At 36.2% G+C, this 19,288-nt stretch overlaps 1 protein-coding gene across 2 annotated transcripts; it reads right to left on the bottom strand.

Moving 5' to 3' along the window:
- Positions 1-764: 764 nt before the first annotated feature.
- LOC143449970 (nephrocystin-4-like) lies at positions 765-15,910 on the bottom strand. Of its 2 annotated transcripts, none has more exons than XM_076950332.1 (28): positions 15,362-15,910; positions 12,486-12,641; positions 12,054-12,256; positions 11,697-11,755; positions 11,278-11,439; positions 10,805-10,998; positions 10,407-10,537; positions 9,383-9,516; positions 9,152-9,264; positions 7,678-7,763; positions 7,329-7,449; positions 6,987-7,090; positions 6,712-6,865; positions 6,265-6,496; positions 6,001-6,161; positions 5,541-5,707; positions 5,219-5,349; positions 5,034-5,133; positions 4,800-4,935; positions 4,196-4,422; positions 3,858-3,966; positions 3,540-3,713; positions 3,001-3,157; positions 2,679-2,823; positions 2,303-2,474; positions 1,879-2,064; positions 1,538-1,681; positions 765-1,396 (listed from the first exon to the last, which is right to left on the bottom strand). In XM_076950332.1, exons 1-28 carry the CDS (start codon positions 15,524-15,526, stop codon positions 1,253-1,255), a joined length of 4,167 nt encoding a protein of 1,388 aa, XP_076806447.1. In that variant the 5' UTR covers positions 15,527-15,910; the 3' UTR covers positions 765-1,252. The 2 variants fall into 2 exon arrangements, with proteins under 2 accessions (XP_076806447.1, XP_076806446.1); XM_076950331.1 differs by having other exon boundaries at positions 6,712-6,868.
- Between the last annotated feature and the right edge of the window lie 3,378 nt (positions 15,911-19,288).

The following is a 19,288-nucleotide window of genomic DNA, read 5'->3' on the forward strand; positions in this document are numbered from 1 at the left end:
TGCATAAGAATTGATATGTCCTGTAGTTTTGAAAACGAGTTTGAACGCTACGATCCAAAAATCAATATTTAGTTTACCAATGGCGCCCTATTGTGACCGATAAAACGCGATCATTTTATTTTGCGAATGGTTTTCGGGACACCCGTTAAAATGTGGAAAAGGAAAACAGCACTTTAAAAGAATAGAAAAAGCGTTTAACCGCGCGATGATAATTTTTGTTGCATTCTAGGATAAAAATAATTTATTTGGAACATCAAACGATTGTTGTCATTGGCCGGAACACGGGCTTATCACAACATAATACGCGCCGATTGGTGACAAAGCAACCAATCATGGGCGGTTGAAGAAGCAGAACACGACGCAATTGGTGCATAGTATTTGTTTTTACAACATGCTCATACAAAGTTTGCTTGGAACAACAATTTCCTTTATCTCATGTACCTAATCGTGGCACAGTCATTTTGAGCGTCTTAAAATTTATTTCACCATAACCCAGAGTTCGGATATATAATTACTACTTTTAAAATCTAACTAATCTATATCCAACTACCATTGAGCTTCTTTTTATAAAAGATATCAAAAATTGTAACCTGGTATGGATGTTTGCTTCTTTTCTTTCAACCTGGCTTAACCTTGTTCAGTTGCAAAGGTTGACCGGATACTTTTTAAATAGCCGGAAGTAGTAACTTAATTATAGTAGTAGTAATTTAAGACAAGTGCAGCCACCCACCCTTAATCGTTTCAGAAACAATCTTGATCACAGCTGTTGTGCATATCGAGTTTATTGTGAAAATATCTCGTTCGTAAAAAATAATTCTTGGTACCGTGACCGAAATATTGCTATAAAAGTGTAAATTCAGGACAAAATCTACAGAATATAAATCTTTTCTACAACAACAGCATCTCATCATATAAAAAATAGAAATCAATATACAGTAAATGAATAATTCAAAAAAATACTACAAATAAAATACACCACGACGTATCATCAAGCCATAGAACTAAGTAAGAAATAAGCAACACTCTATACAAGAAAACTATTTTGTTTATACAACTTTGACACTAACTGTGTGCCGGCCATGTACTATAACTGACGTCATTACAACTTACGCTAAAAATAACTAATTTGCGCCACAGAGCAGCTAAAGGGAAACTTCTAGAACAACAATAAATGATTTATTTAACACGGCATTAAAACCGTTAGCTATGCTACATCAAAATCATTTGGTGACGTAATATTAAGTGACGCAATTCAAACGTAAGTGACGTTGATAAGAAATGTCTCTTCGTTCTTGTCCTCCAGGTCATTGATGAAGATGTGGACTGGGAATCTACCAGACTGAGCAACACCGGACGCAAATCGTAACCCGATTGTGGTCTTCTCCCCAGGTCCGAGCTGTAATGTTTTCACCGTAAGAACAAACGACGATTACTTTTCCAACAAATTATTCAGAGACACAAGAAGTTAGTTATTGCATACGTTATATGCTGGTTTATAATACTGGTTCGTCAAAGTTTGACATTTTTCAACTAATACCTCCATGTTCACGTCACGGAAATGCAAGAGATCCGATCTGCTTGTCATCAACACAAACTTCTTTCGGTTCGGGTATGGATTAGTGTACGTGATCATTTTATTGTTTCCCTTCCCGCCGGACCGGGATAACTCGATGTCAAACTCCTACAAGATGTAAATTGTACGTCACATGATCAGTAAAGCGTTTAGTTTAACTTTTATGAGGTCAGCAAATTCTTCGTTCTTGGTAAACGTCGCGTGTCATTTCAACAAAACTAAGACAAATTTACACGCTTTGTAGGTCTCAACTTGGAAAATTTTTCATTAGAGAAAACACGCGCTATACATCATCTGCCTCATACCTTTGCGATCATTGGTTCCCTTGCTTTCACGGCAACCAGCCAGGTCCTTATAAGCTGGTGATATTCAGTGTCCACCACGTTAACGTACATGTACTTGGTGTTGGAATTAACGCTGGTGGTTCGTACACCGGCATTGACTTCATATACGCCATTTGCCGGAAGTAGAAATCTTTCGGACGGCGAGAGCTAGAAAATATTCCGATGTGAAACGATTCATTAACTTTTGATATAGTATTGGCAGTTGGTAGGTATTTTGACTTTAATCCTTACGTAAAGGCAGCGTGCACAGCTTTTACATGTTAGGTCTGCCCTAGCTATCCATAGCAGTTCCATTGTACCATTACACCGGATTCGTGGTGTCAAATCATAAAGCCACAAAATATCACTAACAGCGGGTATTGCTTCTCTCTTATTGCTTCTGTACCTGCATTTCTTTTGGATGGGAAGAGAAGCATTGCACCATGGGGGCGGTCTGGGTTCCTCGCAGCACCAAAGAGAACCGGCTTGTCTGTCCCAACACGGAATTCACGTCGATGCGCTGGAGAGAGTGGACGTAAAATTGCCATATTTGGGCAGGAATGGCGAGAAACGGATCACTGCATTAAAAAATGAAGATGAAATCAAATAAACCACTGTCAATGAATGTGGCTTAAAAAGTATCCTGGCTGTGCATGCTTATTAGAAAAACGAAATTTACAAAATCTTCAAGAAAAAAATATGCTAGTCCTTAAGATTGAATTTAAAAGTCTTTAGTCGATTGAGATGCCAACTTTGATCAAGATGAAACTTTAAACTCTTACTTATAAATGGCCAGGAAAAATCTTCTTACAGACGGGGAATTACCACATGGTGCTTTTAAGAAAACTTCCCGCGGCTCGTCACGGCTGAGTGACCTAGCTTGGCAAACAATTTCTGGATCGCTGCATACGACATGGAATTGATGATCTGCGACGTAACAATTTAAACATGATCAAAAGTTTTGCAGTCGTTTTTGAAAAAGCCCGAATCTATTGCCCAGTGTTATAAGACAGAGCACTAAAATCAGAACGAGGAAAAATTAACACAACTAAAAGCAATAGAAACGAAAATAACTAAATAGAATCAAATAGAGTTGCCGCTTACCAGAGTTATTATTAAATGGGGGGAGTCTAATGCATTTTTTCAAGAAAGTTTGCTCCGGGTTGTAAAATCGGAAAGTCTGGTCAACCACATGAGGTTGTGGGTCCACTGTCAGCTGAAGGATAGAAAGTGGCCTTCCGTCACTTGTTCGTAGGATCGCCTGACAAATACAACAAGAAGACTAATATGACTCTTGCAAATATTTAAAACACATCAATATTTGATGGAACTCAGGACGAAACTTGAGGCATGTGATATTGGTGCTGGGGTTAGAAAGCAATAAGCAAGTGGCCGAGTCGAGATATGGACCACAGTAACCACTTCTAATAACTATAAGAAAACTTTATACACCCTTTCAGGTAGTCGGTCAGCCCAATCCCAGTAAACTCTGACCCGTGTAATTCAAGGGTTTTCGATCGTTAGCTTAAGATTGCCAAAGTCGAATTCACAGAGAACCATTCATTCCGTGACTTCTGCCTTCGTGCTGGTAGCAAAAATGTATAGAAATTTATCACCATCCAAAACAAATATTTATGAGTTACCTTCACAACTTTGGACTTGATGGTGCCATGACTATGTTGATCTTTGACTGGCTGGAGAGAAGTGGGAGTCGGCTTAAAAAAATGACCAGGTCCTTGAGTTGCCACCTCGTGGTCAGCTTCATAACTTTGGTAGCGAAATGGGATGTATACTGTTTCCTTTGGACGAAGGTAAATCTGTGCAAAAATACAGTATATTTAGTAGAGTCTTTTTTCTGCATGCTTAACCAAAAATTATAATCAATCTTACCGATACCATCTGTTGAATAACTTAAGCTTTACAAATTTTTCAAAAAGAGTCGTTACATTGGGTCAGTTTACCTGAGGTAGCGAACTATTCGGATCAAAGTTGAACATATTTTCCTCAACTGGGGTGTGTAAACCGGCAAGGCCTTTAAAATATCTCCATTCTCTTGAATCAGTGACCACCCTGACATATAAGTGAACTGTATTAGTGGAAATGCAAAAGTAGTTCAAAAAGAAAGCCAAGTCACCAAATGCTTTCGATTTTGCTGGTTTCAAGTTTTCAAATTGGTTTTGATTACAAAATTTGCCATTCAATGCTAGTTATGGCTTGGGCTAGTTACACAATACTCAAACAACCTGTTTCACATGAAAGCAAAGAGCTTGTAGCAATTCTGGTAAAATAATATTAAAACCTGAAATCTGTTGAATTACACTCGATGGAAACAGTTTGTTGGGTTGTAAATGGATTCTTCAGTTTTAGTTCAACAAACTCAGCAATACCCAGAGTTGGACGAATTGTGTGCTTTGTGGTAATTGACAGCATCAACATTTCCATAATATGCTCCGATTTTAATCTCTCACGGTATGAGGATATTGTTTTCAGATCGCGTTCTTTTAGCGATTTCTCTTGCCTGTTCAACTGAAACAAAATGTTAAAATTTTCAATACAGAAAATTTGCACAAACGAAGCTTGTTAAACTTGCGGCCCATTAAGTGTCTACAGTTCGAAAAAAATTCGTAATTTGCAAAAAAAAATCAAAAGAAAAAGTATGCAAATTTGTGAGGAAATATTTTAACATCAAGAGCAAAATAATATCATCATGAGTATAAGTTGAAAATGGCCTCAATGTGTCCATAAAAGCTTTAAGTTCCCATATCTTTCCACACTTAAATAAATGTGGTGCTTTTTGCATTCCATCCCTTGACAATATTAGTCCAGTAGTTCTGGTTTGTTTCCCCGATGATCTTATTCTTACGATGAAATTATTAAGGGTGGTCAAACTTGCTGAGGCTAACCAATGCACGTTGGCCAATCTTTGTCTGTGGTTTTCCACCATTTTCATCCTCCAGGTTGCGAACAGCATTCATGCGAGAAATCTTACGTTGCCTGTCTGCATCCATACCCTTGCCAGCTTCAGCATTTTCCTTATCACTGCAACAAGAAATATTTAGCTTTCACTGCAATGCCTTGGCATAAGGTGAAGCAAACATGCAATCAAGGTGTGTTCAAGGCATGTGTTCTGCATTTACCCTTCTTCATTTCTTGTAGCATTAAGCAGCAGAAGTTCAGATAACTCAGAATTGGATTCAATCATCTTTCTTCCCTTGCATCGATTAGCACGAACTGAACCTGAAAAACAACTTCCATGTTTTAGCAAAAAATATATCACGCAATGAACAAGTCCACACCGATTCATCATTGACATTTTGTTTACCAGAATTTTGTAAAGCAAATGTTAATGATCCACCGTGGAACGCACATCCAGTAAGATCTGCCACCACTAGAGGACTTTTCTTCATTCTTATTGATGATTTGTCTTCTGATGGATATCCCACATTACCCAATCTGTACAAAAAAGCCTTTTCTCACACAAAAGTTAACTCTTCTCTTTCTTCTCATACAAATTAACTTCTATTTATAGAAGGAATCTCATTAATCTAGATATAAACCACTGTCAACCGCAATCAAGTTCGAATGTATTTTAAGTTTCACATTTTCTGAGTTGTCAATGACGTACTAAAGTCACTATAATCTACCTTAGGTGAAGTCGGCCTCTGTACTGTTTGCTTAATCCTAATGGCCGCACACTTCCACCCTTGCTCAAGTCCCCTGTGAATGTTGGAGCTACATCGCTGTGCTCAGAGAAAACAACATCCACTTCATGGTTTACACAAACAGCAGAATTACCCCCTCGAAGAAGATGCTGAAGGTTCAAGATGATATATATTAGCGACGCATATGAATGGATGTCTGTTTGATAAATGATTAAAAATTTCTCATGCCCAAGATTGGGGTTTTAAACTTTCTTTTGATTATAATCAATAGAATAATATTATTCTAAACAATATTATTTAATATTATTAATAATTATTCTAAACAAGTTGCAAAGCATGTGCTTATCATTATCAGAAATAAATTCAAACAAGATGAAAAATTTTCGGCTGTAACCAACAAAAGTTATTAGAAAAACGAATAGAGTGCATGATGTCTATAAACCTTTAACGGGACTGATAACGATCCCATCAAGAGAAGAGACTCTCCATTCCAAACATCAATGTGCAGATAATGAGTTGCGAGGTATTTTAAGAAAGCGCTGTTTTCACCTGCCTTCATGTGGACTGGATCAACGTGATACTTAACTTCAAGTCCAGGCTGACCTAATAAATATTCATCACATTTACTATCACTATAACCACGAGTTATTTAAAATTTAAACTTCTGCAATAATAATTCACAAGTAAATACAATCCTCTGCAATACCTTCATCCAGCTGTTCCCCTGCTTCAATTTTGCGCAGTATACAAGGTGCCTTGTCGTTGTATCGACCATCTGAGTCGGTTTTTCTGACTAGTGACAAGCGCTGAGTCGTGACTGGTCGAAAGCGGTAGAATTGGAATGACAAAAAGATGGAGTTCATTGTCGGGGGTGGAGCCTCTGCTGGGCTTTGCACAGGAGTTGTGAATGCCAGAAATTGGACACAAACCTCATTGGTCTAAAAAATTCAAAAAAATGGATTGAAAGTTTATTGGACTTCCATCCACAAGATAACACATAAAATTTCCCTTCTGATTACCCTGAAGTGAAATTACATTTCTTTCTGGGCAGAATGAATAGAAAATGACATGTATAAACTTTTCTAGACTTGGTTGAACAACACAAGGTGCCATACAACAGGTACAACAAACAAACTGATAAATAAGAACCAACCTGCAGTGGATCTGTGATTTCTTTTTCAAGATTAAACCTAAACATTAAGTCGTTTGCATCAATAATCTGAGGAAGCAAACCCTTTCGATCAAGGATTTCGGGAAATCCAGCGTTATAAAGTCGAGCGTAGGACGCACGCGTCAAGGTCGGTATACTGCTAAATACAAGACATGTTTAATTACATGCAAAGCAACGTTGGCTTGGTAAAGATTCATAGAATATCAGCATCCTTGCTGCAATATGTACAAAGCATAGGGAGACTTATCATCATCAACCTTTGTGCAATTGGTTGGATGGGCGGAGCATGAACTGGATGTTGGTCTCCTGCCATTTCCAAGTGAGCAATTTCAACACTGTATGAATCATCTGGTTCCTTCACCTATAAGAAAACGGAAAATTAATTTCCATAATTTTCTAATAGAAATGCCTATGATCTAACATACTTCATATATTTTAACAAAAACATGTCAATGTTACAGGTCTATCACGGTATGTTTCATTCATAGGCATACACGTGCAATTCAACCGTACAAGAAGTTTAGTGGTTATAATTGCTATACTTGATTTAGCTGACGATGCAAACTTATTTCCTCCTTGTACCTAAGTTGCTACCTTACCTGAACAACATCTGGTGCATGCAATTGAGTTGTACCAATAACAGGTTCATTTGATAAAACAGACTGACCAACAATTGATGTTGAATTTGCTATCGGTTGGTCGGAAGTTAGATAACGGAACCTGAGAGATGATGAAGAAGACAAGTTAATAGTAAAATAAATAACAGGATATAGTTTCGCAGGCATAAACTTGCTTGTTCGGGTGTGCTGCAAAATCAACAAGTTAATAGTAGTTAATATAACTACTTATATAGTTAACAAGTTAATAGTTCCTACAAATTAACAACAAGTGAAATTGAGGGGCAAACCGATATAATTAATCACAGAACAATTCATGAAATTGACATACTTTATTGAACCATTATTATTCAGTCCATCTTGGTTCTTTTGAACTTTATAAAAGAGAAGACTGTCAGGATTTGCTGACAAGCCACCCTGTTAAATGAATAAAACAGTATTCTAATAGTATGAGTATACTCAAAACATTATCTCATAAATGAACAACATAAATCAACGCTATTGGTATTTACGATTGCATTAAGTGCATGGTAACAGTTTAAAAGTATAAAGTTAGTGCTAAGACAGGTAATTCCTTAACCAAAGTAGTGTCTACACTCAACAGTAAGCATACAAAAGAAAGAAGTTTTCAACAGTATTACGTGGTTAAGAAATTATTGGCACAAAAATGTATAGCAAATTTGGGGCCTTTTAAGTCGGAGATGGTGACCATTATGGTGTCCCCTAGTGAAACCAACATGCGTGATGGCTGGTGTTTTGATATTCGAATATGGTGGTAGGGTGTGGGCTAGGTACTGTACTGTAATGCACTTTGGATTTACAGTCATAGGACTTCAGAAGGATTGCAATTGCAGATCAAGTCTGCTTTCAGTATGAAAATATCATAGATTACAGTGCATGGACTATTCAAGCATTTTTCTCTTTACAGCAAACGTTGGTACTGGACTTTGCTAGCGCCAGCAGCCAAGTTTTGCTCAGCGAGCTGTAGTCTTACTCTCTCTAGCCAGTATAAATGCACTGAATGTAAGTTTGGTTAGTCCTAACTAACCCAGACATTTCAGTTTAACATTTAAACTGGGGACAATTCCAAAAATATAACCAATTCCGATACCTAGAAATTGCGATTCCTACAAAATGATTCCAACCCAATTGTTGACATCTAAAAACGTAACATTCTGTTTACAGCTACGATCAGAGCAATGTATTCATTTTGTAATTTGTAAAATCAACTAATTTAAAGCAAGGCTAATGACAAAATTGAAGCATTTCGGCCTTGAAAAAAAAACAACCCAGTCCAAGAATGAAATTATTAAAGAGTGAGTTTAACTGTAAATGTATGCATTTTAAAATAAAAAGAATTAGTTTAAAGATTGTAAATCTTATAACAAAACTTTCGATACTGATTCAATTCTTAAGAAATGCGTGATTTTCCGGTCAATCGTCCCATTACTAGTTTAATTTTTATTGTTTCTTGTCACCTACACAAGCAAATCATCCCATTCAGTATCCTTAATTGAACCATACACCATAATCACTCACATAGGTTTCACATTGTGATGCCATAATTGCCACAACATCAGCCAGAATTAGCGCCAAATTTGTCACTCAGTCAGTAAATAATAATTATTGATCTTGATTCATGAAAATTTTTTGTCTGATATATTTACTGGGATAGATGGGAGCATCACTATTAGTACGAATATTAGTATGTTATGTTAACTAACAACTCTTCTTTAATTTTGGGTTAACTTGTCTTAGAGATTGTCCCGAACATATAAGAACTACATGCGAAGGGAAAAACTTACATTTAAGGTGACAGTAACTGGTTGTTCTGGCAACCTGCTTAAGGTATATGGTGTCCAAGAGGCCCACCTGACCATTATCTTAGAAGGTTGAGAACGAAGTGATGACACAGAACCTTCAATGCAAATTGAATCGATAGATTACTGGTGAAAGTTACACTTATTGGTGACAGAATATTTCCCAACCATACATAATTTAAAATGAGAAACATCAACTATGGTCTTTATGCTCACCTGTCACATTACTTTGTGGAGCAGGTAGAGACAGAATGTATTCAAGTTGAAACACGATGGCAACTTTCGAGTGGGGAATCATCTCATTGAGTTGTATGCGACTTCGCAACACTAGATTGGTACTTGACGATAAACTTCATAAGAAAAAAATAAAACTTAAGAATATATTGGATGCAGTTACAAATAAAAACTTACAGTAAGGGGCAATTCCAATTACAAATTGGCCTCCCATAAAAGAGTAGCTGTCAGTAAATACATTGGAGAAAACATTTGTACAAATATACAGTAGTTAAGCAGTTATTGCCATAAATAAGTGGCAGCAAAACAAAACACTAATTTATTGCTTTAATGTGACGTAGACGGCGGTTCTTATTACATCACAATAACAGAAGCAATAGAGATGACTATTTCGATCAAGTATGAATAGAATGTGTCGTGTGGCCTGCAAGTGAATAGTGATAGGGATAAGTAAAGCGTACTTAACTGTATAACATAAACATTTTAAATAAGCTTAAACTAGCTTACAGTTGGGGTATTTGTACTAGTTAATGTAAATGCTAACGTACAGTACAGTGCGGTTGTGGCTGCTGGCTCTAGCCTAGTCCGGTAACGGTAACTGCGGTAAAAACAAGAATGCTCTACCAGTTCATGTGACATACCTATGCTGAAAATAAACATTACCTGCTACTAATCACCTACCTATGGAAACGTATTCCTTCCAAAACACTTTGGTTAACCTACCACTACTACCATTCCACATACAAACCACAGTCATCAAGCATGTTAATTTAACACTGTGGTCATAATGACCGCCCTCATCGTCATAATAGGAGGTCAAGTTTACGATACAATTTTGGCAATAACTGCTTAACCACGAGTCCACGACATATTATTAAAAACCCATTCAACAGTATATTTACTGGCAACTACACTTTGATTTAATTCCAACTTGTTTTTGGACTCGCATCGCTCACTTTAACCTGTAAGACCAAATTTGCTGAAGTTTAGTTCTTTCATTCCTCACCTTATTAATGAAGGATCTTTTCGCTTGCCTCTTCCAAAACTTCCCATCTTTGTTCCACCGACCAGAGCCTCCGGTTCCACTTGAGCAAACTGAGGCTTCTGGATGTAGCAAAATCCATTGTGGACTCCAATCTATGTCATACAAATGGTTGCGGTTAAAAAATACAAAACATTTTGAGAAGTGATAGTCTAGAAAGCATGAACTGATAACCAATTTGTAAGTCATAAAAACAAATTGGAGTCCCCCGTCCACTTTCACTTCCTGCAACCAAGTCTAGAAAAAGCTATAAGAAACTTCTACTGTATGTACTAAAACAAGTAAAAGAAACAACCGCAGCAATTTAAGTGTAGTATCCGTAAATATATTATTGCAACAGAATGACACATTATATGTAATACCATAAGTTTTCTTTCTGAGACGGCTACAGACTTCCCATCGTCGGTAAGTTTCTCTCGTTTAAGTCTGTCATAATTTGCCAATTTGCAGAGTTCATCCTCAAATCTCTCAATGGTTGTGCCAAGATTGATGGAAAGTTTGTCAATGTATCCAACACATTGCTTCATCAGCCTCGGTTTCCAGAAGTAATCATGAACTACAAACAAAAGAACTAAAATATGAAGCAAAGCATGCACCAAATATGAAAATGGTCTAAATTACTAACTGTAACTGGTGGTCCCATTGAAATGCATAAAAAATTAATCGGATATAACAATAGAGTATTTTATTATTACAAAACAGTATTTTGGCCAATTATACTTATAATAAACCTTTTCTATAACGATTATCTTGCCATAAAATTGCATAAATATAAAAATTATTTACACAAGCCAAGGAAAGAAACGTTTAATCCAGTGCTAGACAATTGTCTTACTATCTCCATGCTTTGTATAACTTTCTGCCATTCCTGGAAGTTTCTCATCAGCTCCATAGAGAACATTTTCTGGCATTAGATGCATGATGGTGTTCATTGCAATGTGCCTACTAAATGTTAAAGTTATCTGGCATCCTGGCACCAACTTTATCTGAGGATCGCCTAAAGGAATGTAATTATTCAGGTTGATATATTTTATTATGTACAATTGTACATACACCATGAATATAGGTTTGTGCAATACCCATTACACATTATTAATTGCTTATTAGATTTTTCCTTTAACGATACATTAATTATTATTGTTACCATAACTACAAGTTATTTTCATCATCTACTTAATTACCAACTTGTACATTTAATTTTATTTCATAAACAAAAGATGGATAAAAGTATATATATATATATAAGTGATTTACTTTCTATAGGGTCTTTCATGTACAGAAGAGCCCGGGGAGAACCTTGATACACATCCAATCTACAAATGTTCATACATTTATATGAATTAACTTGCAGTAATATATATTTACAGATTATCAAAATATTAAATGTACATATACAAATAAATCAAGTTCTGCTAATAGAAATACTGAAAAAAAATCAATAAAAGATATGATTCAGAAAAAAATATATAAATAAAATAATAACCTTTCAATTACACAGTTCTGTGATAACAAAATAATAAAACTGCTACAACTTTCAAAATAAAATAATTAAACTGCAGTGATTCAGCTGAACCAACTCATGGTAAATATGCTATGGAAAACAGACACTACCTCCTTGTTGGTATTTCTCCACCATCGCTGATGTCTTTTATCAGTACTCCACTCTGAAAAAGTCTTAATACTCCCCATCCTAATGATCGTTGTTTTGTGACATTTTCTTGTCCTGGTAGTGGGTTCTTTGGAGTTAGATAGGTGACAATCTCGATGACCAGCAAAATGGTTGAATCAAGAATGGGTGTGTGAAAATACACAGGCTGCAAAAGTTTATGTGCACAACAATTACAGTATCACATGTTTTGCATTCTTATAGATATTTTGGGATTTCACTTCACATGCCCTGCAGAGAATTGTAATTGCGGGTTTGATGTAAATTTTTTATCATGTTTTTACCATTAGAAAGCAATAAAAAACTACCAGTTGATGGTAATTTTTCGCACATAGTAAAACAAACATTACTTCATTATATATTTGTATATATCCTACCAGATCAAGCTTTATTTGAGAATGCTGACCCTGTTCTTCACTTTGCGTTGATCGGACTTTCCTGCTTCGCCATGTCCTGCCAATAAAACGGCCATACAATACATCAAACAATGTGAGGCGGATTTCATATTCCAGGTTATAAGCATCTGGGGTATTCTATGAGACAAAAATTTGGTAAATGAAACTAACAACTAAATTCAAAACTCCAAACTTTCATAGGACCAGTCACCAATTAAATACCTTACTCTGTAAAGCTGGACAATTTTTTAATCGTCTTAATAGAATGATAAATGGTGTGCTAATGTACCGACGGGCGAAATTTGTAAATCGAATTCTTCTTAAACTGCTATAGCACTTCTTTCTACATCTTTGTACATCAAAAATTGGTGTATTCCAATCAGATAAATGGTTGCTGATGTGACGTGATGGCAAAATTTTCACCAGCTCCGATGAATGACTGTTAACAAATTGGATTTCATGGTCTGATGAACATGAACTTCCAGAGTCAGATTCGAAGTGGTTAGTGGAATCAAACTTAAAATGTACAGACTTGTTTGTCATCGTTTTCAACAAAACATTTCCGCTACTTTCAAAAATACACCATATGGTACACCAAAACTTAAAAGTGCAACTTCTGGGGTATTTACATAAAGAATCCTCTCTATCATTTACATACTTTTATGCAGTCACTGTAGAAACAATTACAGCTTTTCCATTGGCAGTCATTAAAATACCACCAATACATACCTAGAAGATGTTTACGGATTTGTCAACAGGTGCATTTAGTGTAATCTTTAGATATCTAAACATTATATTTTCTGCCTGCAATGGCATCTTCAGTAACTATGAAAATATAGACACAGAAACAACGAATAGAAGTGATAAAAATATAAAACTATACTTTTTCGTTGTTTCTGTATGCCACTGAAGGAAAAAATTAAAAAATTTAAAGATTACACTAAATACACCAGTTTACAGATCCATAAATAACTTCTGCTACTAGTTCTTATTATTCTATATATCGGATCCTTCACAGAGAGAACGACAGCTAAGGAGATTTTAGTTTAATAAATAGCTAGAAACTACATATTTAGTCTTTAGCTATAACTCCCAACCTTTCCTACAAAATTAAAGCTCCCAAACTTATAAAAACAGATGCTCTATAAATATCAGAACACAAGCCACACCCATCAATGTAATCACTGCTACAAGCCACTGAACAATCTGTAGTGCCTAGCTCAAGAGCCCTTGAAATATCCCGACAAGCAATTATGATGGTTCAACCTTGGGACAAAAAACACACACGTATCTGTATGCTAAATAAAGCTGCGAAATTTAGTGGTTTAATGAAAGCTTATATATATATTACATAATCAGTTATATATATGAGAAAATTATACTGGTATCACTGAATTTATAAAAGATATGTTAAAAATGATTGTGCTTTGTAAAATCGAAAACAATAAATTATGATCAATCTAATAAAATCCTCTCATATCAGTGTATTGAGCGATATGCTTTTTACCATTATTGCATAGAAAAGCTGTGATAACATTCATGACCATATGGTAGCTGGAAGTGAGCATTAAAATGGACTTAAATCTCACACAACATTGGTTTTTATCTAATATGACCAAACTAACTGGAAATCAAGCTCAAGCTCAATGACATAGTAAGACATACTTCATAATTATTCCCTTAGATTTATTGGTTATTTTTCTAACTGAATTTAGTAAATGTAATGTATACTTTGGAGTTAGTCGTACTATAAATAAACTAATGAACTTAGTTACACAGATCTTTGTATATATACATTGTAAAGTTATTTAAACTGACCAGGATGTTATATAACACACCGAGATAAAATAAACAACTAGACCTACATCAATTTGTCACATCAAACAACTGGTTAAAAGTTTATCATCGACAGCTGTTAAAAATTTTAGCCAATATATTACTATACAATATATAATACTACATAAACATGTTCATTGGTTTTGAAACTATGTTTGACAATACAGTAGTTTGATTAGTGTCTGCATCAATGCACAGCGAAACAAAAAATGACCTAATAATGGAAAGCATTGTTCTGCTTAATGTCGACTGTAAGATATCAAATATCGAACATTCGTTGTCAATTTAGTTTTAAAAGCAATAGCTTACTATTTTGGAACTTCATCCGGCTCCTTATTAAACCATACCTGCAATTTCTCTTGATTAAAACACCTCTGAGGTGTATTGACCTAATGCCAATTACTGCATAATAAAGTAAAAAGTACAAAGAGACATTGCAAGAAGTTTAAGAGAACTTATTGTTCAACTTTTAAACAAAAATAATCTAATTTACCTATCACACAAGGAATGTTACATTATTGCAACATGAGACATATTGGACATTATTGTTTGCAGTTCACTCTGTAGGCCAAAATATTATTATTTTCACTTTGATATTCGACCAACCAATTCATGTTGGTTTGAAGAAGACATTACCAAACTTTTTTCACAAAGGGCCAGTTAAGCATGAGAGCTGATGATTGCGGGCCAGATAACCGCTTTGCTTAATGCGATACAATACAATAAGCTCATCTGTGGCGGGCCAGACAAAATATTTTCATGGACTTTTGAAAGTGACGCGTTCATGGGAAATAATCCCAGGCACATGGTTGATCTGTAACTAGAAGTTCAGGGGGAGCAATACTTTTCCCACTGCTTGCACTATTAGGCAACCAGCCTATGCTGCACTTATGTTCTAAGTGTCAGCATTGGGTCTATGCGCATGCTCATACGTGGGTACAATACATAAACCACAGTGCACAATGACTATATACAAACTGGTAATGCACAAACCAAAATTAGAGGAACAGGATGTGACCTACCAAGTTAAGATGACCAGTCACAGACTGGAGATTGAATTGATATCCAGTTGACACATCATCCGATACATGTTCTCTTGATATTTCAACTTCTTTCCATTTTTCAATTATGTCATACCACGTTCCGTTTTGTCCAGTTTCTGAATTATCATTTTTTGTACCTATCATACTGTGTATAACTTAGCTAGGCATAAAAAGCTGTCTCAAAGGCGTGAATAAATTCCTTCATTTTCCTATATCGTTTGCCACAGTGAGAAAAACTTACAGCATTAAACTAACAGAAAGAACAAGCAACTTTTGACAAAAAGGATCTTTTGGTCAACAAGCAACTCCCACAGTAGAAAGATTTCAATGGGAGGGGCTGCAATGTGCTGACAACCATTTACAAAACTAATGTATACAGATTATGATAATAGCCTTTAACACCAGTAGTCAAAAAGAACTTGTAAATTAATTCTAGATTACACACATTTATTATTAGGGTATGTTTTCAACTTTTAAAAATGTCTTGGCACATAAGCCAACATTCTTTGCCAGATAAATCCGGTGAATCATACAAAGATACATCAATAATACTGTATATATACCAACTTTCCAGTAGCAGTAAGGAACGGTATAATAATCTTTATCCTTGGACTAAGGAAAGTGTTTACACGACTTAAACCCAGCAATTATTTCTCGTTGCTTGAGCCCCGGTTACTGAATTAGCCTTTGTGAAAGTTATGATTGTCATACATTTTTTAATTTGTCATTTTTATATCATATTGCCCAAATTTAGCAACGTTCACCTGGTCCACCGAACAGCAGCAAGCGTATTTCATGTCTTGCCAAATAGCATTACATCAGTAGCGTCACTGTGTATCGAACACAGAACTCTCATTATTGTGAACCTTGAACTCTAATTACTCAGCTACCGAGCCGACAATTGACAAGAAACACTCGAAACAGTCTAGGCAACTAGCCTAGGTGTCTGTGGGCCTAGCCCAGTATGGAAGGTCTGTATGATATGCCAGAGATCTCTCGCGTGACAAAGGAACAAAAATTGTTATGCAATTGCCGTAAGTATCATCTTCAATCTTTCTGGCATAGTGTCAGAAAATCATGTCACAAGGAAAAAGCATACAAAAATTGCAAGTTCAAGCCTACAGCTTTCTAATCGACCCCTATTCATTAATGATTTAGGCTAGGGATGTCCAACCTTTTATTATAGTGGGCCGCATTGTCACTTGAAATAATTCAATGGGCCGCAAAACCTATTAAATTTCAAGAAAAATGGGTACATAAAGTACATACTTTTGGAGTGAAAATGACTAGCGGGCCGCACAAAAATCTCAGGCGGGCCGCACTGTGGCCCGCGGGCCGCAGGTTGGACATCCCTGATTTAGGCTATGCCAAGTTGCAGTGGAAAATAATTTGAGTTTTATTTTCGGCGTGGTGACATAGACCATAGTTTTGGGTCTAGTGCATAACCTCATCATTACAAGACTAGAATCTGACTTCTCAGATTATGACGTCATTTGATTGTGCAGTTCTGCATTACAGCCCTAATTTTTGGGGTCCATTTCCCTGTGCCAAAATACGGGCCATAATAGAAAGTGTGGTACCTACACACACGAGGTTTATCAATGCAAACACCGAACTTTTTATCTTTAAGTCAATTTATAATAAATAAACAAAGAATTCAACCTTCCGTAGACTAAATCATGGCAAAATGTGTGTCTTTGCATGCACGATTTCTCAGCCGAAAACGACCGTAGCCTAATTTTTGTTGGGCATAGCACACAGCCTATAGACTGACTGCGGGCTAGCCGCCACAGGCTCACAGTCAATTTTTAGTGGACTTTTGTGCGGTTTCATAGCTTTAATATCTGAACACAGGAACGTTGTGGTTAAACTATGTTCTTATAGGGACTAGTGCCAATTGCAGTTGACTATAGTAGCTCTACAGTGTTAACTACACAGCAGGCTTCTCTTATCTATAGAAATAGAAGCTATAGGCCTACTGTCATGCCGGAATGCAGAGTATGGCCGTTTTCAGCAAGATCTTGGATGCGCTAAACAACCAAAAATGACGGTGCGGTGCGCAAAAATGCTCAAACGCAATGGAAGTGCGCATTTAGGTGCACAATTACTCAGAAATGTACCGCTATACAATTTGACATATTCATTCTTTAAATCAATTTAAAACGAGTGCACAAAAGTTTTGTCCAATTCATTAAATTCGAAATAACGCATCCTAAGTGCGACACTGAAGCTCATGAAAAGAAGTATTGAATCTCCCAATGTCAAACTCTGCATTCTGGCTGTCATGACTATTTTTCAAGCAAGTTAGCCTATAGGCCTATCGGTAATGGTAAAACTAAAACTCTGACCAACTCGGGTTGCTTAAACAATCGTGTAACCCAACTCAAGTTAGCAAACAAATAACATACTAACATTCACATAGGCTACGTTACTCTCCATTGCATACGTGTCAAACTCCCAGCCCACGGGCCACATGCGGCCCGCTTTACATTAAAACTTGGCCCGCAATGTTATTTTATACATTGAACTATTTCTGGCCCGCGAGATCATTGTATAGTAAAACTTACTTTTTTCAAGCAAGAAACAAGATTATAACAAATCGTAAAATAGGCCTACAGCAGCACAGCAGTTGCCCCACAATACGACAGAATAAATCGATTTATTCCAACGCTGGTAATCTGGGCTGCTTTTTTCTTTATTGTTTGTTAATTCTTTAATGCTTTTGCAAAGAGAAAAATGAAACATACCGATGTAAGAGAAGAATAATCAAAAATAGCCCAGTCAAAAATCGTCAAAAACATCAAAAATTTGGTGTTGTTTCGCTGCCTGTTCCAACTCATGTTTCTTGTCACGAAATGTTCAATCAAGTTTTATCCTTGACCGGCCCGCGGCGTTAAATAAGTTTTGAGTTTTGGCCCCTGGTGCGATTGAGTTTGACACCCCTGCTCCATTGTAAACTTGATTGTAACATTTTTCGGTTTTTACCATTCAGCAATTGGACTGAAAATTAGACTTCTAACAAGCTTACCTTCGTCACGGTTTACTAAACCAAGTGTCAACAGACAAAATTCACTGACGCGTAAAATTTTTTATTTTTATTATCAGCAACAGGGTATAGGACTGCAGCTGAATACCATATTTTCATCACTCAAAAGGAGGACATATTACGCCACCAAACACATGCACACTGCATTTCACAGTGGTGTATTTAGGATTGCGTTGAAGAGGAGGACCATGGCCCTCCCTAAATAGCAGCATTAATTGTCTGAAATGCGTGAAATTGATTTATTTTTTACGCAAGTAAAATAAAAGTGATATTGTAATGAAAAATAGAACTTAGTTCTTGTTCTATTTAGAAATATACTGTATTTCCATTGTCAAATTGTTAGAATAAGTTTTGATAAAATTTGGAATATCTCCACAGTAATACTAGAAACGCTTGATTAAATTTAGAAACTAATCAACTTACGAGGAACCACAGTAGCGGAGTCAACCTTTTATTTTTACCACAAGAAAAATCGGGAAAAGCACTTATGCAGATCAATAACGCTTTTCTGATTTTTGAAAATAAGTTACGTGAATTACGATGATTTTAAGTTCCAACACGACAAAATCTTCAATTTTTTATTCATATACTGCACTTGCGTTTCTTACAATCACAGTACGGTAGTTGAACATGTAAGGCATTTGCTCTGCTCTAACTACAAAACTGGTCCATCAAACAAACCTCGTCATAGCCTTTGAACAGTCATTTGTAACAAAGCGTTTGTGACAACACCATGAGACGTTTACGATCATGCCACATGCTGGTATGATGAACCCATTGCCTTGGCGCCAAACACTTTCTGAGGGTTTTTCTAGTTCGATGTAACCTCAACCGTAATATACCTAAAAAACGCAACATGC

This window comes from Clavelina lepadiformis, chromosome 3 (genome assembly GCF_947623445.1).
Source record: "Clavelina lepadiformis chromosome 3, kaClaLepa1.1, whole genome shotgun sequence".
Lineage (NCBI taxonomy): Eukaryota > Metazoa > Chordata > Ascidiacea > Aplousobranchia > Clavelinidae > Clavelina > Clavelina lepadiformis.

Excerpts from the sequence above, each read along its gene's own strand:
- LOC143449970 (XM_076950331.1), bottom strand. The coding sequence starts at position 15,526 with ATGATAGGTACAAAAAATGATAATTCAGAAACTGGACAAAACGGAACG. Across the intron at positions 12,642-15,361 it reads TGACTGGTCATCTTAACTTG|AATACCCCAGATGCTTATAA; the intron begins GTAGGTCACATC and ends TTTGTCTCATAG. Across the intron at positions 11,756-12,053 it reads GGAGAAATACCAACAAGGAG|ATTGGATGTGTATCAAGGTT; the intron begins GTAGTGTCTGTT and ends GAACATTTGTAG.